General features: G+C 40.5%; 1 protein-coding gene across 1 annotated transcript in view; it reads right to left on the bottom strand.

Moving 5' to 3' along the window:
• Nucleotides 1–27188, bottom strand: part of DCBLD1 (discoidin, CUB and LCCL domain containing 1) — a 76329-nt gene that overhangs the window by 47865 nt on the left and 1276 nt on the right. Inside the window, 1 exon segment of the mRNA XM_010861960.1 lies at nucleotides 1235–1447. Within this exon segment, the coding sequence (XP_010860262.1) occupies nucleotides 1235–1447 (213 nt within the window).

The following is a 27188-nucleotide window of genomic DNA, read 5'->3' on the forward strand; positions in this document are numbered from 1 at the left end:
TCTCCAATGCATGAAAGTGAAAAGTGAAAGTGAAGTCACTCAGTCGTGTCCGACTCTTAGCAACCCCATGGACTGCAGCCCACCAGGCTCCTCCGTCCATGGGATTCTCCAGGCAAGAACACTGGAGTGGGGTGCCTTTGCCTTCTCCATTTCCTCCATGAGGGCTAGGTAAGTTTAGATCTCTGAACAGTCTCTCGTCTGGTCTGGGTTTTCATGCTGGGAGGAGGTACCACACTGGGAGGAGTGCAGAATCTCTGGGTGCAAAGATAAAGACAGCCCAGAAAGCTGTGTGCTTGAGAGAAATTACCTATGAAAGTAGCAGGTGGACAGAGTTTTGCTTAAAACCTGTATCATTTTCAGAGTTGTATGCACAGTGAATTTCAGAAAAACTCTAACCTCGGAAGAACCTGTATATAAGACTGTTTTTGTTTTCTAGTCATCTAAATCCATGTTGTTTCCTTGGGCTAAGGACTGTAGGGTCACTGTTAGTGTGAGTTCAGACACCAATGTGCTAACAGCATATTGAAACGACAAAGAGCTTAATTTCAAAAGGTTACTCTGAAAACTGTCCTTTGCACTTGCCATTCCCCTACCCAGAAAACTGACCATAGACACAGGTGTACTGTGCCTTCATTCAGTCCACTTGGGTCTCTGCTCAAATGCCCTCTTGTTGGAGAAGGCTTCTTGACCATCCCATTGAACACAAACACACTCAGAACCAGACTCGATATCATCTTAGGATGACTTACTTTTCTTATTCCTTATTTTTCTTCCTCACTACCTCTCATATTATAGATGCATTTTTTTTGTTGTTTTCCACTTGTCCCTCCACCAGTGCAAGCACCACGAAAAGAGGAACTCTGTCTTTTCACTGCTATATCCCACCTAGTCCTTCACAGAGTACTTGAACACATGACCACTATTCAGTATTTGTCACATCAATGAATGAACTGTAGGTATTTTAGCCAAATGCTACACATCTCCAGTTCTCTTCCCAGCAAGACGTAAACTCAAACTAAGCTCCTGACACCCACACAAAATGCTGAAACTTCCTCAGTTGTCTTTGTTGTGGCTTATGAAGCAAGTGTATCCATGTGAACCATCCTGAGAGTCTACGAAGGGCAAGTTTTTCTTCTGATCTCCCCAGGCTGTGACACTAATGAACACACCACTTGCTTCCTCTCCACATCTCAAATTTTCCCACACTCGCAGAAGGCGAGAGCTCTTTGCTTACCATATTGATCAGAAGAGCTAGTGAAGAGAAGGTAGTCAGAGGCACAGGTCTGGGATTCAATATCCAAATCTCCCAACCTCAGAATCAACCTCTTCCCCTTCGGTACTGTGATTGTCTTTTCACAAACAGTGTGATTGGGGTATGTCCATGGATAATTCTTAGATGTCATGGTGCCACTGTCCTTATAGGTCACTATGTGCCCACAGCCGTCACCTGGAAAAGAAAAAAAGGATACAAGAAGTAAGTGAAATGAATTCTTACCGAGAGCTGAGAAAGTTCACTCTAATCTTCACCTTATGTATTTTATTCCTTCTATGAAGAGAGACAGAAAAGCTAAAAATAAAAATTGTTTTAGTCATTACACGGTATCTGTTATTCCAGGTTATTTCATCTCTTGTTTCTCAGCTTAATCTTCTGAACATTGTTGATCAAAATGTTTCATGTATTAGCATGGTAAGCCCTTTGCAAACACATCATTTAATCAAATTACTTTTTCTAATCATCTATTCATCTACCCATCCACACTTGCACAGTGGGCCCTTGGCATTCACAGATTTGCCATTAGTGGTTTTGTCTATTAGCAAGCCAATGGTATGAAACAATTTGCAACTGAGGGAAAAAAAATACCACTCATTTTGGGGGTAATTGTCCTGATTAAATGGGGTCAGGTATGCAAAATGCTTCTGGAGAATCTGAGACTCATGCTGAGTCGACTATCTTTAAGAGCCTGTCATTCAGCTGGGGATTAACAATCATCCCACATTCATATCTCAGTTAATAACAGCCACAGATTTGGAGACTTGGAGGCTTCCCAGGTGACTCAGTGGTAAAGAATCTGCCTGCCAATGCAGGAGATACAGATACAACCCCTGGGTTGGGAAGATTCCCTGGAGGAGAAAATGGCAACCCACTTCAGTATTCTTGCCTGGAGAATCCCTATGGATAGAGGAGCCTGGTGGGCTACAGTCCATAGGGTCGCAAAGAGTTGGATACAACTGAGCACGCACACACAATAGACTCAGGACGTATCATGAGTTGCGTGCTTGCCACCTGCCAGACATGGCGTTGTTGGAGACACATACAAGTAGCAATGGCTGTTCACCACTCAAAGTGAAATGGGAGACAGTCACATGCTCAGATAACTGTAATTCTAGGTGCCCCTGCCATTGCAGGAGCTTAAACAAAGTGCCAAAGAGGGCAAGAGAGAATCTATTTCAGTGAATTCTCACTACTTCACTAAAATAAGAAATTCTCTCAAGGTTTTCTGAATAGGGAAGTTTAATCAATTGACCAACAAGTTGCTCCAGTAAATTAAAGCAACCAAGTTATCTGACAGCATGTAAAACTCGGTGGGCTGCAAGATTAAGGAGCATACATTGAATTCAAAGCACAAAATGCCTATAATTAATACACTTTCAGAGAAACAAAGCCAGAATTTTTGCCCTTAGCCAGAGGGAGAGAAAGCAGAAGTCTGTTGGAGAAGAAACTCTCTGTGGTGGTAACAGAAGGCAGACCAAAGCCTCCTACAGCAGAAGACCCAGCTAGGGCATCATGGGAATCTGAAGCCCTCGGCAGCCTTCTTCCTTCTCCAGCCTAGCCGCTGCTACAGGATTCATCTGGGGTCTTCTTTTATCCCACTTCCTTCTTGCCTTGAGGCTTGCAGCCCAAACAGTGATGGTTGCTGTTTAGTAGCTCAATCATGTCCAACTCTGCGACACCATTGACTATAGCCCACCAGGCTCCTCTGTCCATGAGATTCTCCAGGCAAGAATACTGGAGTAGAAGCGGAATGCCATTTCCTTCTCCAGGGGATCTTCCTGACCCAGGGAAAGAACTCAGGTCTCCTGCATTGGCAGGTGGATTCTTTTACCACTGAGCCACCAGGGAAGCCCAAAATGGTATTGGAGGCCTCATTAAAATAAAGGGTGGGAGAATCTGTGCCAAACCAGCAGTCAAGGTCGAGGGACAGCCCTGCCCAAGCAAAGAAGAACTAATGAGCCTCTTGAAAGTAAAAGAGGAAAGTGAAAAAGTTGGCTTAAAACTCAACATTCAGAAAACAAAGATCATGGCATCTGGTCCCACCACTTCATGGCAAATAGATGGGGAAACAATGCAAACAATAACAGACTATTTTTGGGGCTCCAAAATCACTGCAGATGGTGACTGCAGCCGTGAAATTAAAAGGAGCAAGCGACTGAAGTGAACTGAACTCTCAAGATTCCAAGCTGGGAGGCTGGACTGGGGGAAAAGTGTAAATGTTAGTTACTCAGTCGTGTCCGACTCTTTGCGACCCCATGGACTGAAACCCACCAGGCTCCTCCGTCCATGGGATTCTCCAGGCAGGAATACTGGAGTGGGTTGCCATTTCCTCCTTCAGGGAATCTTCCCCATCCAGGGATTTAACCCAGGTCTCCTGAATTGCAGGAAGATTCCTTACCATTTTAGCCACCAAGGAAGCCTTGGATTAGAGGAGAGTTGACCTAAAGAAGCAGGAAGTTAGTTCCAAGGGGAAATGGAGATAGACAGCTAAGATAAAACTACTCTGAAACCGGGAGGTCTAGGCAGAAGTTGTGGAATTTATATGACTATGTAGGATTTTGAGAAGTGAGATAATGAAAGAGGTATTTGAAAAAGACTCAAGATAGGAACTAGAATGCAGGAGGACGTGCATCATAGAGCAGGAGGAGGGTTTAAAATGCCGTAGCTGGGATGGAAAGGGAATGAAAAACAGGAGGAAGTTCACAAGAAAAAAATCAATGGACTTGGGTTTCAACCTATTATAATGGGAAAGACAGAAGGAGAAAAAAACAACATTGAGATTTTGAGTCCAGAGATGATTGGAACACTGAGGCTGATAAAACAAAAAGAGAAGCCCAGAGGGCAAGCAGGTTTGAGGACAAAGGCTATAAGTTTGGTTCTTAATGCTTGAGGTGATAGCTGTAAAATATATTTCTGGATGCGGGTTCAATCCCTGCTTTGGGGAGATTTCCTGGAGAAGGGAATGGCAACCCACTCAAGTCTTCTTGCTAGGAAATCCCAAGGACAGCGGAGCCTGGCGGGCTACTGTCCAAAGGGTTATAAAGAATTGGACATGACTTAGGAACTAAACAAAAACATATTTCTGGAGCTCTCTGGCAGTAAGTACAAAATTGTTGAGAATTAAACGAAAAGTATACTAGAGTAATGCATATGCTGCAGAAGCACATAGGGAACAAAGTTTTGATTTAAAACTTGAATTATTTACCTGCTCTTAAAGGCTTTAGTTAAAAAAAAAAAAAACTAATGCATAATTTCTCTTGGAAACCAGAAGATATGGCAATCACACCAGCAGGCATTCTAGCTGTGCTTTTAATAGAGATAGATGCCCTCACTCCGCACCAGGTCCCGGTCACTCATTTCTACGGCTCACCTCGCCTTTGAAGGCACTGATTTGGAGCACTCTGGTAAAACAACACTAAGGTAACTAGTGTTGTTGTTAGTTGCTCCATCGTGTCCCGCTCTTTTGTGACCCTAGGGACTGTAGCCCACCAGGTTCCTCTGTCTAGGGAATTTCCCAGGCAAGAAGACTGGAGTGGGCTGCCAGTTCCTTCTCCAGGAGATCTTTCAAACCAGGGATTGAACCTGAGTCCAGAAATATGGCTATCACCTCACATGTAAGAACAAAACTTACAGCCTCTGTGCCCAAATCTTCTTGCCCCCTGGGCTTCCCTTTCTGTCATATCAGCCTCAGTCTTCAATCATTTCTGGACTCAAACCCCAGTGTTGTTTTTTCTCTTCCTCCTGTCTTTCCCATTATGATTAGTCAAAATTAGAGTCTGCTGATTTTTTTTTCTTGTGAACTAGTTATAAATGTCTGCTTATAAATGTACATATAAATAATGCTGTCTAAGCCACCAAGATATCACTGGTCAAACATTTAAATGTCCCTTTTCTTAGTACTATGAAACTCTGCTTTTATAAGAAAAAAGAGAATTTCCTGGCAATCTAATGGTTGGGGCTCCACGCTTCCACTGCAGGAGGCTCGAGCTGGATCCCTGGTCAGGGAAATAAGATCGCGCATGCTGCGTGGCATAGCCATAAAATAAATAAATAAGAAAAAAGAAAGTGAAAACTTCCTAGACAACATAGCTACATATAAAATGAGGATCAATGACAGGTGAATCAGCCTGTACATGATTATTGTATTCTAAGTTTTAAGTGACATGTCATGACAAAGGAAAATCCCAGGGGGTCACTTTTATTCAAGGCTGTAATTATGCTTCTTTTCAATGCCTTCTACTCTAAACCCCACGAGGAAACTCCTTTCACCCATTGACATTGGCAGAATAGGAGCAAGTTTAAGTTTTCAGCACTCCCATCATTACTTTACATGGGAGATTTGTGCCTTCTTGGGAAAGTTTTCCCTTTTCACAATCTAGCAGAATGAAACTAAGTCTTTGTTCTCCCAAAAAAACCTGAAAAGAACTTCGAAGTCCTAATTCATTAGAAAAGCAAACAACTGTCATCAGAAGCTGCAATTTCACTCTTACCTATGAAAGACTATTTATGGAGTTTTCTGGGGCAAGCGCTAATATAATAAATGTATTTCATGGATATTGATGACATCGGGAATTTTCAACCGACCATCTTTCCATAGTTTTGATTACTTCAAAGGACTAGATAGAGTTAACAGTACTATAGTATATAACTGGAAGTTGCTAAGAGAGTAGATCTTAGAAGTTTTCACCACAAAAAGGAAATAGTAATTATGTGAGGTGACAGCAGTTGTTAATGAATGCCATGGTGTTAAATAACTTTGAAATATATAAATATATAAAACCAGCTCATTGTAGACTTGAACTTGCACAACGTCATATGTCAATTATATCTCGATAAAGTTGAGTGAAAAAAAGAACTAGAAATACATCAAAGAGGGACTAGGAAGTGCCTAGGGAGATTAAATGCCTATGGTATCATATACTGAATAAAGTAGAGCATAAATAAAGCATATGGTATCATATATTGAATAAAGCAAATGAAAACAACAGATAAACACTATTCCCACGACCTCATCCTAACACTCTGTCACTTAACTCAGAACTCAGCTCTAATTAAGAATCACAAACAAGGAAGATGTCAAGAGTCATTTAAAAGTCTACCAATTCATGTTCCATATATAACGTATTCACTTCAATACTGTGGTCATGATATTATATTACAGTGTTGCAAGATACTATCACAGGGAAAGTAGGCAAAGGCACACAACATCTCTTGTATTATTTCTTAACTGCAAGAGGTCTGTGATCATCTCAGAATAAAAATTTCAATTAAAAAATTGGAAAAAAAAAACCTATCAGCCTGGTTAAATTTGACTGGCAGTGGGTGAAAACAAAGGTGCTTTTATTTCCTATTTTATACTTTTTTATACTATTTAGATTTTGTGATCCTGTATGCTCTTCTACTTATCTTTAATTAAAGAATTTATAGAAGCTTGCATTAAAAAGATCACTACAGAATGATAACCAATAAAGGAGAATTTTTGTTCTAAAATCTTTTTGTACTAAATCCACTAACCAAGTTCTCATATTTTTTCTAAGCAGCACGGAGTGTTGAGTTTGAGAGGGTCATAATGTATGACCCAGTTCACAGATAACAACACAAGACGTATATGGAATTGCCTTAAAGCTATTTAACCAATGGTGGATGCCAGATGACAATTCCAAGGTGATCCAATTCTAGAATTTTGAAAACACTTTTGTCTCACCTCTTTATTTTGTAACATAAGTGTATTTGTGTTTAATTTTGGGAAACTACCTGCACTGCTATCTTATCAGAGCCCTCTTTAGAGTCTTTCACAACATCTGTCTATTAAAATGAACAACTTGCAGATAAGAATATCTGGCAATGGTAACAAATAGATGGAACAAATAGATGGGTAGAAGGTGGAGGAAGAACTTCAAAATGAAAGAATCAGGCAGGGCACCATCTAAAGCCACTGATGGATCTCAGCATGACCACATGAGACCATGAGATGTTACAAGTCTCCTGACACATCTAAACCCACCGATGGATCTCAGCATGACCACATGAGGCCATGAGATGTTACAAGTCTCCTGACACATCTAAACCCACCGATGGATCTCAGCATGACCACATGAGACCATGAGATGTTATAAGTCTTCTGACAGGATCAAACGTGCTCTACACACCTTCACGTGTACTCTCACCAAAAAGCAAAACATGCGAATCAATAGCTGAATCTCATCAAGACTTTACATCTAATTTCCGTCCACAGGAAACACAGAGGGTAGAAACACAAGCGTACCGACACCATAAGGAAGTCATTAGCTGAATCCAGGCTGCAATATTCTACGCGCAACTGACCCAGTTTCTTCAACAATGAGTTGTACAAAGAGATATTTTAAAAAGTGTTTTAGATTAAAGGAAACTTAAGCACCACAACAACCGTATGAATCTTATTTGGACCATTATTTGAAAAAACCAATCTTACCAAACCATTTTTAAATGATAACTGGGGGCGATCTATAGATTCAATGCAATTCCTATCAAATTACCAATGGCATTTTTCATAGAACTGGAGCCAAAAACATTTTTTTGTTGTTGTTTAATTTGTATGGAAACACAAAAGGCCCCGAATAGCCAAAATGATCTTGAGAAAGAAAAACAGAACTGGAAGAATCACGCTGTCTGACTTGACTATACTATAAAGCTATGGTAATCAGAACATACGGTACTGGCACAAAAACAGGCACATGGATTAACGGAACAGGATAGAAAGCCCAGAAATAAACCCACACACTACGGTCAGATAATCTCTGACAAAATAGGCATGAATATACAATGGAGAAAAGACAGTCTCTGCAATAAGTGGTGCTGGGAAAACTGGACAGCAACACGTGAAATGTGAAATTAGAACATTTTCTAACACCATATACAAAAACAAACTCAAAATGGATTAAAGACCTACATGTAAGACCACTCCTAGAGGAAAACACGGGCAGGACATTCTTTGACATAAATCACGCAATATTTCTTTTGATCCATCTCCTAGTGTAATGGAAACAACAGCAAAAATAAAGCGTTCTTAATTAAACTTAAAAGCTTTTGCACAGCAAAGGAGACCATCAACAAAATGAAAAAACAACCTACGGAATGGGAGAAAATATTTGCAAATAATGCAACCCCAGAGGTTTAATTTCCAAAATATACAAATAGCTTATATAGCTCAATATAAAGAAACGTGACCCAAACAAAAAATGGGCAGAAGACCTAAATAGACATTGCTCCAAAGAAGACATATGGATATCCAACAAGTACATGAAAAGATGCTCAACATCACTAATTCCTAGAGAAATGCAAATCAAAACTACAATGAGGTGCCACTTCATACTGTTTAGAATGGCCATCATTAAAAAGACTACAAATAATCAATGCTGGAGAGAGTGTGGAGAAAAGGGAAGCTTTCTACACTGTTGGTGGAAATGTAAATTGGTACAGCCACTGTGGAGAAAAGTATAGAGGTTCCTTAAAAAACAAAATTACCACATGATCCAGTAATCCCAGTTATGGGCATATTAACCTGAAAAGATAAAAATGCTGAATCAAAAAGATAAATGCATCCCAATGTTCATAGCAGCATGATTTACGATAACCAAGACATGGAAGCAACCTAAATGCCCATCAACAGATGAACGGATAAAGACATGGTGTGTGTATGCGTGTGTTTGTGTGTGTGTGTGTGTGTATGTATATATATATATATATATATATATATGAATATCACTAGTTATAACAAAATAAGGAAATAATGCCCTTTGTAACAACATGGATGAAACTAGATATTACCATACTAAGTGAAGTAAATCAAAGACAAATACCACATGATATCACTTGTATGTGGAAACAAAATGATACAAATAAACCTATTTACAAAACAGAAGTAAACTCACAAACATAGAAAACAAATTTAAGGTTACCAAAGGGGAAGTGGTGTTGGGGGATTAAATTAGGGATTTGAGATTAACAGATACAGACTGCTGCTGCTACTGCTAAGTCACTTCAGTCCTGTCCGACTCTGTGCGACCCCATAGACAGCAGCCCACCAGACTCCCCCTCCCTGGGATTCTCCAGGCAAGAACACTGGAGTGGGTTGCCATTTCCTTCTACAAGGCATGAAAGTGAAAAGTGAAAGTGAAGTCACTCAGTCATGTCTGACTCTTCGAGACCCCATGGACTGCAGCCTACCAGGCTCCTCCGCCCATGGGATTTTTCCAGGCAAGAGCACTGAAGTGGGATGCCATTGCCTTCTCCAAACAGATACATATTACTATATATAAAATAACAAGGACCTACTGTATAGCATAGGGAATTATATTCAACATCTTATAATAACCTATAATGGAAAAGAATCTGAAAAAGTATATATGTAGTTGATTTACAATGTTTCAGGTGTACAGCAAAGGGTGGTTCCATTCCTGGGTCGGGAAGATCCACTGGAGAAGGGATAGGCTACCCACTCCAGTATTCTTGAGCTTCCCTGGTGGCTCAGATGGTAAAGAATCCACCTGCAATGCCTGGGTTCGATCCCCGGGTTGGGAAGATCCCCTGCAGAAGGGAATGGCTACCTCCTGCAGTATTCTGGCCTGGAGAATTCCATGCACTGCATAGTCCGTGGGGTCACAGAGGACACACTTGGCTCTGGAAGGCTGAGCGACTTTCACTTTCCAAGTCTTCCTTAAGAGAGGCAAGAGTCGTTCCTCACCACCTGCTCCTAATCTTTGACTGAGATGAGAAGAGGACCGACTGTGAAATACTTCTTTTCATTCTGATCCCAGAGAGCTACTCTAGAAACTGAAACTCGGCCTCATGTTAGGGGCCTGGGTTCTAATCCTGACACTCACACATAACATGCACTTTGCTATACACCTGAAGCACTATAAATCAACTACAAGTTTAAAAAGTTAGACTTTCAAATGCAATGTATTTCTATTAATAAATGTGTGTTTTCGTGCTCAGTCATCACCTCAGTTGTGTTCAATTCTTTGCGACCCTATGGACTGTACCCCAACAGGCTCCTCTATTCATGGGATTCTCCAGGCAAGAATAATGGAGTGGGCTGCCATGCCCTCCTCCAGGGGATCCTCCCAGGGATTGAACCCGAATCTCCTACATTGCAGGCGGATTCTTCACTGCTGACTCACAGGGGAAGCCCATTAATAAATGTTGCTGTTGTTCAATTGCTCAAGTGTGTCCAACTCTTTGTGACCCCATGGATTGCAGCACTCCAGGCTTTCCTGTGCTTCAGCATCTCCCAGAGTTTGCTCAAACTCCTGTCCACTGAGTCAATGATGGCATCCAACCATCTCATCCTTCTTAATACTGATGCTAATTTTAAAAAAGACATTGGGATATTAAATACTATCAGGGGAGTACTATTCACTGTTTTGGGTGTGAAAATGGTATTGAAGTTACGTGAGAAAATGCCTTTCTTTTTAGGGATGCCTACCGACATATGTAAGGCTGAAATGACATGATGACATGAAGTATGGGATTTGCCATATAGCATTTCAGCAAAAAAAGGGAGGGAGGAGAGAAAAATAAATGAAAAAGATGGGGGAAATGTTGATGGTTACTATAGCTGGGTGATGAGGTATTCATAGGTGTTCTGGTCTTTTTTTTTTTTTTAATTAAAATGAAGAAAAATAAAGGTCAATCTTGAAGGGAAAAAAAAATACAATCAGGTTTAGGATGAAGCTACACATGGTGTTGGGAGGACTCCGGGAGAGTGAGCCGCAGTGATGCATTGGTGGCAGGGGACAGGGACACTGACCTACCACCTACCCACCATCAAGGGGAGAACAGGGCAAGAAGGGGGTAAGGAGGAAGTTTGGCCACAGGAAGTTTGTCTACTTTTCGAAGTTCTACCACACAGGGCTTTTCTTCTTCTTTTGAACTGTAATTTAATTGCCAAAGCACATGATGACTAAACTTTGCATCATTTCCTCCTCTCTTTTGGCTGAAAACTTCTCCCTTCTGAAGAATATGTGAAGGGTTCATGAGGGACCTAAATCCTGGCGCTTGCCTGGAGCCACCAACCCTCTACCTCCTCAAGACAACTTACAGAAATAAAATTGGATGTCTGAAGCTTCGATTTTGGAGAAAGCTGCAAGTACTCATCAATGCTTTATAAATCCCCAAGCAATCTCGACCCCAACGCTAAACATTTTAACTCTAAGCATTTGGAAACAATCTAAATAAGAAGAGTCAAACTATGATGTCTTCAAGCAAATTGATATTAAGGAAAAGTTAAGACCATGTTTTAGAAAACTAATTTTAAAACAATATTGACCACATACATAAGTATGAAGGAAAAAAAAAAAGGTTTAAAGTGTTTATTTTTATGGTGTGGGATTAGAATTGATTTCCATTATCTTCTAAACTATGAGTACATTATATATAAACCAGAAAAATAACATAATTAAAACTACCAAATCCACCTAATGTTCTTTGAAACATTAAAGGCTGTGTTCAGCATTAGTCTTAAGTTTCTGTAAACCAACATACCTAAACTGGCATTAAAAACTTACTCAACAAACAGCTCAGAACTTAATATAATGTGGTTCTCACTTGAAGGAGCTCACAGTCAGAGGGGGAGAGAGGTGAGTTAACAATAATTCCTGAGAGTCAAGTGACAGATCCAATGGACCCAATATCTGCTCTCCAAATACCTGAAATGAACGGATATGCCTCTTTCAGACTTTAACATCAGCTACTTAGGAAGTATGGCTATACAAGCTATTCTCTAAATAAGCTTAAGACAAATCCCAGATGCTTGTCTACACGAATCCACCATTTATTTAGTCTACTGTAATCCCAGCCACTAAGAAAGGAAAACAATAACTTCCTTAAAAGACTATTTCCCTTTGATAAGAAGTCACGTTCCACTAACAGCAAAGTGAAATTAAGACATATCTGATATGGACTAAGTTCTGCAATACTACAAAGAATGATTCAGGCTTTAAAAACATTTTTTTAAACTGAATTGCACTTGTTGGAAAATTATCTGGATGAAGTTAAACAACTAGTACAAAAATACCTTTAAGATTAATTACTAACTCAATCACAGAACAAGACAGCAGTCTTCACACTTGTTTTATTATGACCCATAGTTAGAATCAAGATTTTTTTTCGTCACAACCTAAGCAAGCGCACATCCATACATCTGCATAAATAACAAGAGCCTAATGTTATAGTCCCTTGGACTGCAAGGAGATCCAACCAGTCCATTCTGAAGGAGATCAGCCCTGGGATTTCTTTGGAAGGAATGATGCTAAAGCTGAAACTCCAGTACTTGGGCCACCTCATGGGAAGAGTTGACTCACTGGAAAAGACTCTGATGCTGGGAGGGATTGGGGGCAGGAGGAGAAGGGGACGACAGAGGATGAGATGGCTGGATGGCATCACCGACTTGATGGACGTGAGTCTGAGTGAACTCCGGGAGTTGGTGATGGACAGGGAGGCCTGGCGTGCTGCAGTTCATGGGGTCGCAAAGAGTCGGACACGACTGAGTGACTGAACTGAACTGAATATTATAGTACTTTTTATTATATGTAATGAACTATGATATTTCCTACTCTATTCCATTTCTTTCTTTTTTAAAATTAAAAGCATACTGGTTGTGCCAAGTGAACTAAATGTACCACCTACAGATGGGTCCCAAGTTGCAATTTGGGAAAGAATGCTCTAAAATATCACAAGTGAAACCATTTCTAGAAACATGATTTCATTACAGTTGTATCTTTGCTCTTTGTAATATTCAAGTTACAACAGGTCTCAATGCATACACCATCACCCCTGTGTGGGTGTGAGAAAATTTCTTCCTATGTCTGAGATCAAGTGAACTCTTGATGACTACAGTCTTTTCAACCACAAAAGGGAGTTTGCAATTATTACAGAGCTCTTTGTCTGATGGTAAAGCGAACAGCTTTCCCAAGCTATTACTAATTTCACTGTCAGCCATCCTCTCTTGTAAACTTTGTTACCCTCCAATTGTGCTTAACTTTTTTACTTTATGTGTTGCCTGGAAAAGAATAGAAGAGCAAGCGGAGAAGAGTCTTTTTATTCTTTTTTTTGAGTCTTTTTATTCTTTGTGAGAATAAATAAACAGAAGTTACAATGGTAAAACTTCAATTATTCTAAATCTTTAGTTTTCCTGAAAAAATAATGGATGATAGTTGTAGCCATAGACACATGACTGACTCTGCAAAACAATTCTGCAAACTTAAACTTTAAGAATCTCCTTAAACTTTATTCTTACTATGTATAAAATAGGTGCTAAAGGTATAACTATTAATGTAATGAAGATGACACTTTTGTCTCAGCAGATGAAAGGCATATGAAAGTAAAAAAAAGGGGAGGAACAGAAGGGACTTGTCAAGTCTCTCTATGTGAACTCTCAACACAATGCTTCCTATCAGCTAAAGAAAAAAATCACTTAAATCAATATGAATGCATGAAAATTAAATCATTTCAAGAGGTCCTATCCAACAGTCCCTACATAATGGGAGATGTTTTCATCAGTGTGCAAAGACATCAATAATTTTAATATTAACATATTAAAAAGCATCATTTGTGCCCAATGGAAATAAAAATCTCAAAACCTAGTTTAATGCTATTCTTTGCTCCTGCTGCTAAGTCGCTTCAGTCGTGTCCGACTCTGTACGAATCCAGAGATGGCAGCCCACCAGGCTCCCCTGTCCCTGGGATTCTCCAGGCAAGAACACTGGAGTGGGTTGCCATTTCCTTCTCCAATGCATGAAAGTGAAAAGTGAAAGTGAAGTCACTCAGTCATGTCTGACTCTTAGCGACCCCATGGACTGCAGCCTACCAGGCTCCTCTGTCCATGGGATTTTGCAGGCAAGAGTACTGGAGTGGGGTGCCATCGCCTTCTCCGAATGCTATGCTATTCTTTAATGGGGTATAAATAAAATCAGTGACAATTCCATAGTTCTTTGGTCACCCTCCAGTCTTGTGACTCCTAGGAAAAGGAAAAAAGATCACTGTAAGGGCTGAGGATGTGAGGGGAAGACACATATTGTTTTTCTAACTTCATAAACTATTTCCATATACTTGGGAAGTGGCAGAGCGCAATGTACTAGGTTCCTCTGTCCTTGGAAGCTGTGTGGCCTTGAGTGAGTCCCTTTGCCTCTCCAGGAGTCAATTCACCATCTGCAACACAGAGACAATGACAGTGCCCAACTAGGGTCATCATGAGGATCAGATGATACAATGCTAGTAAAGCACTGGGCAGAGAGGCGAGCATATAGCGAGAATTCAATGTTATAATTACTATATTTTTCTCTTAAAATACTATACACAAAGTATCAAGAATATTGTTTTGAATTAGATGGCTTCTTCCAAATTGTAACACTCATTGGCTCTATGATTCTAAGTTTGTATCAATCTTCCTTCAAAATGACCAACCAAAACTGGGCATGGTAAAGATGAATAAGGCTGTGTGTGTTAAGTACTTGAAATTACTGGAAAGTCTAACTGGAATGCATTCCTCAAGATGTACGTAGGGCTACTAACCGGCAGCTCAGCATCTGTCAGAGTAGGCACTGTGGATCCCCTGGCCCTAGAAGGTTTACAGAGAGCAAGCCCATGTCACCAAAAAAGAGTTACAAGGCAAATAAGCTCCCAGAATCCTTTTCTTTACCTCAGGACAATCTCAAAGCCCCTGCTCTAACAGAGGACGAAGGCTGTAATACTCCCAAGGAACTCCTTGCTCATTGGATGTCTCCTGGGAGTGGTGTTCTGTGGGACATATGGGCCAACTCCTAGGCACACAGAGACCCCAAAATAGTGCTTCTGGGATCAAAGATCAGTTGTGGAGAGATGGACCTGAGACTTTAGAGGTCTACAACCAGAGGCTGAAATTGTAATATCTGACTGATATTCTAAAGTCAGACTTCCCAAAGTTGTTATTAAGTTACAAGTGCTTAACTTACAAGAGAAATTGGTAACAAATTGGACACATTGTATGAGAAAAGTGTCTCAGTTTCATAGATGCAAATATAAAAATAAAACAAAACCCTTGTTTGTAAAGCAAAATAAACCTAAGATGACTGCTTTATCCCTGTTGAATAGATGCTCAGGATAAGGAAGTCAGAGAAAAATGGCTGCTGACCTTTACTAATAATGTCAGGATGTTGATGTCATGGCCACGCTGCAGTTGCTCAAGCTGAGGATAAATAAGAGCAATCCTTTCCATCTCAATGTGCTATGTTTTCCGAATTTGGTTCCATGTTAAATATGCATACTACTGATATTCACATAAATTGTAACCAGACACTGACTTTTCTCTCCATGTCCAAAAATTCCAATATTACTAAGTACAAAGTTCACCTGGGTTTTAGAAGTTAAAACTGTGGGTAAACAAGGTCCTACTGTACAGCACAGGGAACTATATTTAATAACCTGTGATAAACCATAATGGAAAAGAAAATGAAAAAGAATGTGTATATATACACACACACATATATATAAAACTGAGTCAGTTTGCTGTACAGCAGAAATTAACACATTATAAATCATCTGTACATCAATAAATTTTTTTAAATATAAAATGGTAAATGTTTCTCTCTTGCTCCCTCATACACACAGGTATTTTCACTTTGACAGATTTTTTTTTAATTATTAAGAACCAAAAAGTTACTAGAACAGGAAAAAAAAAACCATAAAATTAATTGTAAAAGGCTCTTACTAATAGGTAGCATTTATCAACCATCTATTGTAAAAAGTGACATACTGAGTGTTCTAAGGGCCTTTATATTAATTTTATTTAATCTTTAGGATCATCATATTTGGTTAATATATTATTAATTCCCATTTTAAAAATTATAAAACATTTCATACACACAGGCATACATATAAATAGCTATGTATAAATAGTAAAATCTCAAACATCCAAGTACATACCCCATATCTTTTGAGACAGGGCAATTCCAGCACAACCCAAGAAAGCACACAGCATCCTTTCTTCATCACATGTCCTTCCTATTATCCCTGTTATATGTGTGAAGAAGCGGAGGCTCTGAGAAGCTGAGTTGTCAGCCCCATGGAGGAGCTGGCGTGTGAACCTCACCTGTCTGACTCCAGAGACCATGAAACTCAAGCATTTAGGCTGCAATTGCTAAAGCTGCACATTTTGGGAGTGAGGAAACAGAGATTTAAGACATGCCCAGGATCACACTACTACTGCTAAGCAGCACAACTGGCATTAAAACCCACATTACAATTATTTATTTATAGTCCTTCTCTTTTGGTCTCAAAATTAACATGAGGAAGAGAGCCATATTTAAGTCAGGGTTTCTCATAAAACTTACGAGAAATTCCACCACTCTCTCTTTTAAATTATTTAAGTAAGTGCTTTTTACTAGACTATTAAAGGAATAGTCTGAGAGGCGACTATTTCACTTTCAGCAGAGGTTGTTCTACTTGATTGCATCAGTGTAGCTTCCAAAAGCTGCTCTGTAAATGAAGGTTTCAGTAGATTAAAGTGCTGCTTCTCAAACTTCAGTGGGCACAGCAACCACCTGGAAATCTTACTAATACACAGGGCCTGAAATTTCTGCATGTCCAAAAATCTCTTGATAATGACTATTCTGCTGGTCCTTTTAAGATGTACTCTGAGTAGCAAGAGACTTGGGAAGGAAGTGAAGTGTTAGTTGCTCAGGCATGTCTGACTCTTTGCAACACCATGAACACCAGGTTCCTCTGTCTATGGAATTCTCCAGGTAAGAATACTGGAGTGGGTTCCCATTCCCTTCTCCAGTGGGTCTTCCTGACCCAGGGATTGAACCTGGGTCTCCTGAATTGCCGGCAGATTCTTTACCATCTGAGCCATGAGGGAAGCCTAAGAGACTTAAACAGCCTTCATTATTAACAGGGATCTTGCCGTGAATTTTTTTAAAAATGAAAAATCCTTAACATGTAAGCTTTGTATGGTTTTACTTTAGTGTCTATTTCTAAAATTGGAACACATCTATTTCTGACATAGATTTACTCTAGATTTCACTTATACACCTAGGACAGAAAATAATAAATTTCAGGATCTATATTTAAGCCAGAGTGATATTTCTGACACATGGACAAGAGCATCAATTTAGAAATTATTTGAACATACAATGGAAAATATACAAAGAAATAGGATGAGAAGGTTTGTGGGAACACACATGTATGCACCACATACAAGGAAAAAGCAATCGATGTTTACCCACTAAAGAACAGCAAATCTCCATTGGGAAAGAGATGGCATTTTATCGTACATCTAATGAGGTATGAAACATAAGACTTGTGAGAAAAAAAGTAAACCTTATAAAATTCATGTCATATTGCATGGTTGTAAAAATTGTACAGCCATTGCACATTCTGTATTCTGCACTGCTGAATGTATCACAGTGGATAAGATCCATGGTTAGCTACTAACTGGAAGTTTTTGGTGGTTCAGATGGCAAAGAATCTGCCTGCAATGCAGGAGACCTGGCTTTGATCCCTGGGTGGGGAAGATCCTCCGGAGAAGGGAATGGCAACTCACTCCAGTAATCTTGCCTGGAAAATTCCATGGACAGAGGAGCCTGGCGGGGCTACAGTTCATGGGGTTGCAAAGAGTTGAACACAACAGAGTGACTGACACTTTCCACTTAAAGGTCTTAATATTTCTATGGCAAATATAATCACCTCTAAGAGAAAGCCAAAGGCTACTAATTTAAAACTTTATTGCATAAAAACCCCCTGAAACTGCATTCTTCCAAGGCTTCCTTTCTTGAACTTGATCTCATCTGGAAGAACATCTCAAGAAGATGAGAGTCAGGAGACCATCCTAAGGCACTTAAAACTGTAGGACGTGCTCCCCGAGTCCACTTTAGGCACAGAAAGTGAATGTGTCTGGGGTAAATGATCCAGTCTCTCTGAATCTCAGTTCCTTCAACAGCTCTCAGACTTGTCAGGACTAAATTAAGTTAGAGGCAAAAAAAAAAATTGACTAAAAAAAATACAAAGGTAAGGTTTTAAAATGTTGTTTACATCAAAAAAATCTGATTGGGTAACAATCATCAACAGACACTTAAACCACTAACTGAAATATTGATGGGGAAGAGTCCTGTGAGTGAGCAAGAAATTACTATCCTGCAGACTACTTCCAGGTCATATGGGAAAAGGCAACTTTATAACGGAGGGATCAAGCTGTAATTTCTGGAAGTCACTGATCATTCTTGGCATCATTTAAACACGGGGCAATAAAACAACAGTAATAATAAATGCATCTTGTTGTGATACAATTAGTAGTACATGGCACTCTGAGGTACCTTTATCAAAACATTTAGCCTGAGTCTAATCACAGTTGTAGGTCTAATTCAGCTTTATACTTTAGGCGCTGGTGCAAGTAACAGACACACCACTCAGAAGCAGTAAGTCAACTTAAAATGTGAGCCATGTCACCAGATGACTGAATCTGACTTCCTTTCAGGAAAATAAAATGTATGCGGCTGGGGATCAGCCATAGACTAAAAGTGACTTAACAGATGTAGTAACTAACGGCAAAGTGTGAACCTTGTTTGGATCCTTGTTTGAACAAACCAATAGCCCAAAGACATGTTTAGGTCAACGTGGGAAATATGACTTGAGTATTAGATGATATTAAGATATTACCATTAGTATTTTTAGGTGTGCTCAAGCCATTGTGGCCATGTAAGAAAATGTTAATAGATGCAAATTAAATCTTTAGGGGAGAAATGCCTTGAAGTCTTTAATATACTTGAATACCTCAGGGGAAAGGCAGTGTGTTTGTTAAGATCTTAATAATATAGCACAGTAACTATAGCAAAGAGGATGAAAAAGGAAAAGAAGAAAGACGGGTTGGGGGGAAGAAAAAGAAATTTCTTACCCAAAAGGCAAGAGGGTCTCAAAGATTTTTCGACCCTTCTGAGCTAGCACTGACAGCAGGTACAGGGCCATTTCTTTGTTGAGTTGAGTTACCTTCTATTCTAAACTCTTGGCAAAGCAGTGGCTTTCTAGGGGCAAGTGGAAAAAAGGCAAATCGTGGTCCATGTAATTCTCACAGTAAGCAGTCTCCATTCTAAACTCAGAGCAGGAGCGATCTAATAAACAGATCTCACGTTCCAGTGGGCCCATGAGCTATTATGTCTCAACAGTTTCCTCCTTGGGACTGAAATCAACCACACTTCAATCTGAAGTGAACCTGCTTTCCTGAAAAGCAATAAGAAAGCTGCATTAACCTACTCAGCCACTTAGAATTTAAGTGAGACCCACAGAAATGTTTAATGTTTTCCCTGTAGGAAATTTTATATACTGGCACTCGAAACTGAACTGGACTTCATAACTCATAACCTTTAACATTCACTGGTCTTGATGTTCATCAGAAATAAAAGTGTTGTTTTTTCCTTTTTTCAAGAATAGAGTGCTCCATAAAAATCATTTACACACAACCTCTAGGTATATTCGTGAAACACTCTCAGTTATGAAATGGAGCCATATAAAATTAAAACGACCACACACAAGTGTATATAAGACAAAGACATTTCTGCAAATATGGGGAATTACGTCTTCCCTGGAGATCATGAAAACTAGATAAGTAGATTAAACAGAAGTGGCATTGAATAGTCAAGGCACATAGGACTCTATAGCTTGACACAGTGCCAATGTCACAAATACCTAAACTGTCCCCAAATGATCTTCAAGGTAAAGCAGGGCCCTGCTGTCCTCAAGGTATAAGCACCTGCAGATCTCAGGGGAACACTGACTCACCTCGCCCAAACCGGTATACCACCCGCTCCCCTGCTCTCAAGACTGCCAGCACCTAACCTGGCAGCTTTCCCAGTGTTGTTTGGAAAGGGGTCTCAGATTCCCAGCCCTTTTCAGGGTTGAATTCAGTTATTTTCTTGAACACATGTAAGGTATCTCTAAAGACATCACAACAGTCATGTGTGCAATATCCTCTAAAAACACTTGAGTGACTATTACCCTTCACCTCATTCTCTCAGACCTCAGCCACAGCGTGCATGCACTGACTCAGGAAACAGTTATCTGGAAATAGTTATCAGCCAGGCACTGTACTTGGTGCTGGTGCTGAATAAAAAGGCTCTGTTTCATTCCTGCTTTCATGAATCTCAGACTTTCCTCCTCTTTTTCTCCCATCCCCACCCCCATCCCAAGATTAGAACTCAGTTTGAATTTATTTCCACAGTGGGTTAAAAATCACCATGTGGTTTTTTTCCCCCTCATCAATTAAGTCTCTTCCATTCCTGAACCCCCTAAGGTGAAAAACTATTTTTTAAAATTTTATATACAAAGCAGAGAATTAACATCTGGAAGATGATATCAGTGCTGCAAAAAGGCAAAATTACTCCTTAGTCTTTCTTACTCCAGACCTGAAAGTCTGGCAATAGTTTTCGTTTCATCTTCAATGCTTTGGAATATACCAGAAGTTCAGTTCAGTCCAGTCACTGAGTCGTGTCCAACTCTTTGCAACCCGATGGACTGCAGCACACAAGGCTTCCCTGTCCATCACCAACTCCCGCAGCTTACTCAAACTCATGTCCATTGAGTCAATGATGCCATCTCCTCCTCTGTCGTCCCCTTCTCCTCCTGCCTTCAATCTTTCCCAGGATCAGGATCTTTTCCAATGAATCAGTTCTTCTCATTGGGTGGCCAAAGTATTGGAGTTTCAGTCTCAGCATCAGTCCTTCCAATAAATAATCAGGACTGATTTCCCTTAGGATGGATTGGTTGGATCTCCTTGCAGTCCAAGGGACTCTCAAGAGTCTTCTCCAACACCACAGTTCAAAAGCATCTCTTTTTTCGGCATTCAGCTTTCTTTATACTCCAACTCTCACATCTATACATGACTACTGGAAAAAGCATAGCTTTGACTAGATGGACCTTTGCTAGCAAAGTAATGTCTCTGCTTTTTAATATCCTGTCTAGGCTGGTCATAGCTTTTCTTCCAAGGAGCAAGTGTCTTTTAATTTCAAGGCTGCAGTCACCATCTGCATTGATTTTGGAGCCCCCAAAAATAAAGTCTGTCACTTTATTATAAAGTCCATTGTTTCCCCATCTATTTGCCATGAAGTGATGGCACCGGATGCCATGATCTTTGTTTTCTGAATGTTGAGTTTTAAGCCAACTTTTTCACTCTCCTCTTTCACTTTCATCAAGAGGCTCTTCAGTTCTTCTTCTCTTTCTGCCATAAGGGTGGTGTCATCTGCATATCTGAAGTTGTTGATATTTCTCCCAGCAATCTTGATTCCAGTTTGTGCTTCATCCAGCCTGGCATTTCGCATGATATACTCTGCATATAGGTTAAATAAGCAAGGTAACAATAGACAGCCTTGACATACTCCTTTCCCAATTTGGAACAGTCTGTTGTTCCATGTCTAGTTCTAACTGTTCCTTCTTGGCCTGCTTACAGATTTCTCAGGAGGCAGGTCAGGTGGTCTGGCATTCCCATTTCTTGAAAAATTTTCATAGTTTGTTGTTATCCACATAGTCAAAGGCTTTGGCGTAGTCAATAAAGCAGAAGTAGATGTTTTTCTGGAACACTCTAGCTTTTTCGATGATCCAACGGATATTGGCAATTTGATCTCTGGTTCCTCTGCCTAATCCAGCTTGAACATCTGGCAGTTCATGGTTCACGTACTGTTGAAGCCGGGCTTGGAGAATATTGAGCATTACTTTACTAGCATGTGAGATGAGTGCAATTGTGCGGTAGTTTGAGCATTCTTTGGCATTGCCTTTCTTTGGGACTGGAATGAAAACTGACCTTTTCCAGTCCTGTGGCCACTGCTGAGTTTTCCAAACTTGCTGGCATATTGAGTGCAGCTCTTTCACAGCATCATCTTTTAGGATTTGAAATCGCTCCACTGGAATTCCATCACCTCCACTAGCTTTGTTTGTAGTGATGCTTCCTAAGGCCCACTTGACTTCATATTCCAGGATGTCTGGCTCTAGGTGAGTTATCATACTGCCGTGGTTATCTGGGTCATGAAGATCTTTTTTGTACAGTTCTTCTGTGTATTCTTGCCACCTCTTCTTAACATCTTCTGCTTCTGTGTGAGTTCCTCTATTTTAAACCCATATTTTCAGACTTTCTGTTTACAAATAGCAGTTGGACTAGACATACAAGTTCAGTACTTTGTCTTGTTCAGGTTGATTCTCAGCTAGGGTCAGCTCGGAGTCTTCAACCGCAGGGCAGGAACTGGTTCCTCACTGCCTTCTCACCCTATTCTCACTGAGCACCCATCTCCTACCAAGCACCCAGCAAGCACTAGTCACAGCACCAGGCTTCTCATGGACCTTGCATTCTCATGGCAGGGAGATAGACAAGAAAGAAAGCTATAGATCACTCTGTTAGAAGATATGAAGTGCTCTGGAGAAAACTGCAAGCAAGGAGTAGAGCATGTGGAGTTTTGGGGAAGACAAGAGGGCTCCAGGTGGTTAGGGCTAGTCTCCTTCCAGCCCTTTCTTGGGCAAGATCCCAAGAAAGACTAACGGGGAAGGAAGTTGTGTGGACATTTGGGGACAAGCCTGTTCCAGGCAGAGGGAGTAGCACATGCAAAAGCTCTGAGCTAGCAGGGAGCCTGATACCACCGAGAAATAGTGAGAAAATCAGTATGGCTGGGAACATGGAGTGTGGTAGAGAATGAGATCCAGGAGGCAGTGGGGGAGGCAGAACAAAGGGTCCCTGTATGTGTCAATAGTAATAAACAGTAATAATTAATAAGGTAGCTGCCATTTATTGAGTTCTCTGTGCTAAGAGCAAGTCCAAATAGGTATTGTGTATTATCTCCTTACCTGGAGGAGGGCATGGCAACCCACTCCAGTATTCTTGCCTGGAAAATCCCACGGACAGAGGAGCCTGCAGGGCTACAGTCCATGGGGTTGCAAAGAGTTGGACATGACTAAGCACAGGACATTATCTCCTTAAAATTTTAAAACAACTGGTTGCTCTAATATGCAGAGATTTGACTTCATAATTCAGGACAATCATAGCAGTAAGTCCAAAACTCTCTAGGAAATATCTCCCTTAACAAGTCCCTCTTCCCTGTCCCGTACCCCACTGCCTTAACATGACTAAAATCTTTGCTACATGCTGCAGTTAATTTCCCCTTGCACCTGAAAAATAAAAATCTAGTTTCTTATAAATGTCAAATGTCTTGCTTATTTCCAAGTTGTGATCTTTAATATGATTTTCTAGTCTGTTGCAGTACCCTAAGGTAAAAGGGTTCAACTTATGAAAAGTGTGTAAGTACAGTTTGAGACACTTCAGAGTTCAAATCCTGTTTTAATTACATCCTTTGATGTGTTTAATTAATCCTTCAGCACAACTTTTTCTCCCCTGAAATATATGGTATAACTTCATGTTTCAGGGTGCCAGTTACAGATTGCACAAACTAGTGCCAAAAGACATATTGTTCTGGTGGCCACCCTCCCTTCCTTCTGCTGCACTTGCATTTAAAGGCATCCTGACGTATAGAAATAAGCACGCCAAGAGAGCTGGGCTTGCGAAACAGAGCTAGTTAGTGGAAGCATCAGATGTGCCTTCATAAGAACTTTGATTAAACCCTTTATTACCTAGTTTCCTCTAAGGAGGACAATTTGAAAATATCTCCTAAATAAAAAGACACTGTTCAGTTCAACTCGAGAAACATTTATTGGTCAGGTGCTATGAAGATAAGGACAGTCCCAGTCACTGCCCTCCAGAACTTAGAGTTTATCACGTTGACCAAATGGCAGACCTTCAAGATGAAGGAAAATCTGGGATAACTGCACGCACTGATGCAGAAGGTGCCAGAAGAAAGTGGGGACTACTTTTTAAAAAGCCAGTCACCCAAAGCATCAGACATCACCTGTCCCCTGTTGAACCAAATGTAAAGGACAGATGGCTTAAAAGCAGAACTTCTGAAAGTAAAAAGTTAGAGTTGGGCAGAATCTTATAATCAAATTTTCTGTATCTAATTGTATGCTTACAAGTTTCCACAGATATTAACTGCTTATTTTTATTCTTCTAATACTTAAATCACAAGAAGGAAATCTTTAATATCCATTTCCAAATATTTTAGTGAAGAAAGAATCAGAGATTTTTAGTTAGCACCAATTCCTCACATGAATAAAAGGTATTTTATTTCACAAAACTGATAATCAAGGTAATAAGACCTAAGCCCAAGCCTATGGATTTATACAAACTGAAACAATGCTAATGATCAACATACATGTGATATTACTGTCGTCGTTTTAGTCACTAAGTCATGTCCGATTCTTTTGCCAGGCTCCTCTGTCTTTGGGATTTCCCAGGCAAGAATACTGGAGTGGGTTGTCATTTCCTTCTTCATGGGATCTTCCCAACCCAGGGATGGAACCCACATCTCCTGCACTGCACCGAGATTCTTTACCGCTAAGCCACCTGCGAAGCCCCAAATGTGATATTATGTAAAGTCAAAATCATGTGAAACAATCTGTGGAAATACTTAACATTAGTTAAGTGGGTCCAGAGGAACAGGGCATAAGAAGGAGCAAAAATCAGCCCATATTCTGCTTATCAAGCCCTAATGCCTGGGGCCTGCCTGGCAGTGAATATAGAAGAATGGACTTTAAAAAAAAAAAAAGAAAAAAAAATATATAGCAAAAACAGCACATAGGCAAGCAGCAGTCTTACAAGGAACCAGTATAGCTTCAGGGGTCACCAGACTCTGACTTTTTTAAAAAAATGAATAAATTCATTGACTAGGCTTATAAATATTCAGATTATCACATTTATTTCCTGAAACAACACAATGAATAGAAGTCTAATATTAAATGGTCTGTGACACAGATGGTAGTAGCACTTTATCATATTATCATCACACAGTATTATATGATATATGTTATAATAATATACAATATATATAATTAACATTGTACAATATCAGATGTTTCCAGCATCTCAAAGCTGATTTGAATCAGAATTACCTGTGGGAACTTTTTAGAATCGCATCTTCCCAGGCCCCACCCATTGGATGTTCTGATTCACAGTATGGGTTTGGGGCTTTACAAAGCTTCTGGAGACAGGGGTGATCAGGCAGGTGGGGGAGCCAAGAAGCACCAGACTAAGCTACCTTCAAAGACAATGATGGTAAAATGCAATAAACAGAGTCTTCTCAACAAAACCAGATTCATGCTAAGGCACGAGTCTTACTTTTTAAACATTAAGAGTACTAATATCACTGAAGATCACCATACAACTATATACCCGGTAGCATATTTCAAAACCTAAAACGGGTTTGCATACTTAAATTTACGAAAACTTGAAAAACAGGTGATCAAGGGCTAATCTGAAATACCACAGATGTGAGAGATATTCAAAAATCATTGATTTTGCCTCTTCACTCAAGAGATATCAGAACTCAAGTTCCTAGATTTTTTTTCAGTAAATGTGCCAAATCTAAGTTTTACTTCTTTTGTGTTTGAATACCTATGCCTTTATTGGTTCTTTTAACGTCCTAAATATACAGGATTCTTCATGGAAACACGACATCTTCTTCCAACAATTTTGTGCAATAAATATCAAATGTGAAGCTCTAGGAATCTAAGCAATCACACTACTTCCCAGAGACTGCTCTATAAAGCACCCAGTTAACAGTCTGGATGCCATATAACATCTAAAAAAACTGCATTTGGAAAGATGGTGACAGCTGTGGCCAGACTAGTATAGGAACACATCGCTGGATCTATTCATAGATGTACAGTACTGAAGGTGCATCTTCAAACAATGACCTGAGAAACATTTTCTAAGGGCTTAAGACACCCACGATCAAAATCCTACATATTTAATAAAAGCACACACATTTATCAATATTTTACAACATTCCTAGCATTCTGCTATTTTAGGGGTTTATTTTTTTCTTTCTTTCCTAACAAATAGCTATGTAAGCTAATTTAGGAACCAAAATCAACATCTTGAGTATCAAAGTTTCAGACTGAGAATACAGGGTTCAGTGACCAAAACGCCTGCCTTTGGTTTAGCTTTGATTCTTGTCCCATTAGAAAACACGGGGTGGGGAGCCGTCAAAATATTCTGGATAGATGCACTGCCATTAAATCATCTGAGTTGATGAGGGGCAAAAGTAAGCTAGGAGGGAAACCACTGGAAAACTCCGCAGAAAGCTGTCCCTCGCGATCAATAAAGAACTAAATTTCAAGGATTTGCCTACAGCTGGTAAAACGGCTTACTGCTTTCAGCTGCTGGATAAGCAGCAGTAAACTCGCCGGTGGGCTAATTAGGTCCAACTTGAAGGCAAGGACCAGGTCCAGAGAACGATCAGCCAGGTCGGGAGACTCGCTTAGACACCCAAGAAGGAGCCGAACCACACGGTTCCAAGTCGGGGCGCAGCAGCACACTCTAGAGGGGCGTCCTGTTTGGGGCTGCCGGCTTCCCAGGGCGGACCTCGGGAAATCGTTTCCCAACCATCCGTGCCAGCCAGAAGCTCACACGCCGCGCAGGGACGAGAGGCGGCCGACTGTGGGCAGCTCTGTCAAAAGGTTTGAGAGGCGCCTCCCCCGCTCACACCCTCCCCGTAAGGCTGGGGTCTTCAGCTCGCGAACCCCGGGCCATGTCACTTCTCACGGGGCCCGCGGAGTCAGGAAGTCTGGAAACCAACTGAGGGGGAGAGAGAAAGTAGGGAGGCGCGAAGTGTCTGCGGGCAAAGGAAGGAGTTTGGTGGGGAGCGACTGGAATGCAGTAACTTATTTTTGCCCCGAGCCGCCATCGGCTGGAGAGAGCGGGACTCCAGGCGCAGGCTGCGACTCCGACTTTCCCCCGCGCGCTGTCCCTCCAGGCCCAGCCCGCCGCCCACCGGACGCGCTCCACTCACCCAGCTCCTCCGCCTGCAGCCAGAGCGGC

Source organism: Bison bison, unplaced genomic scaffold (genome assembly GCF_000754665.1).
Source record: "Bison bison bison isolate TAMUID 2011002044 unplaced genomic scaffold, Bison_UMD1.0 scf7180017864473, whole genome shotgun sequence".
NCBI lineage: Eukaryota > Metazoa > Chordata > Mammalia > Artiodactyla > Bovidae > Bison > Bison bison.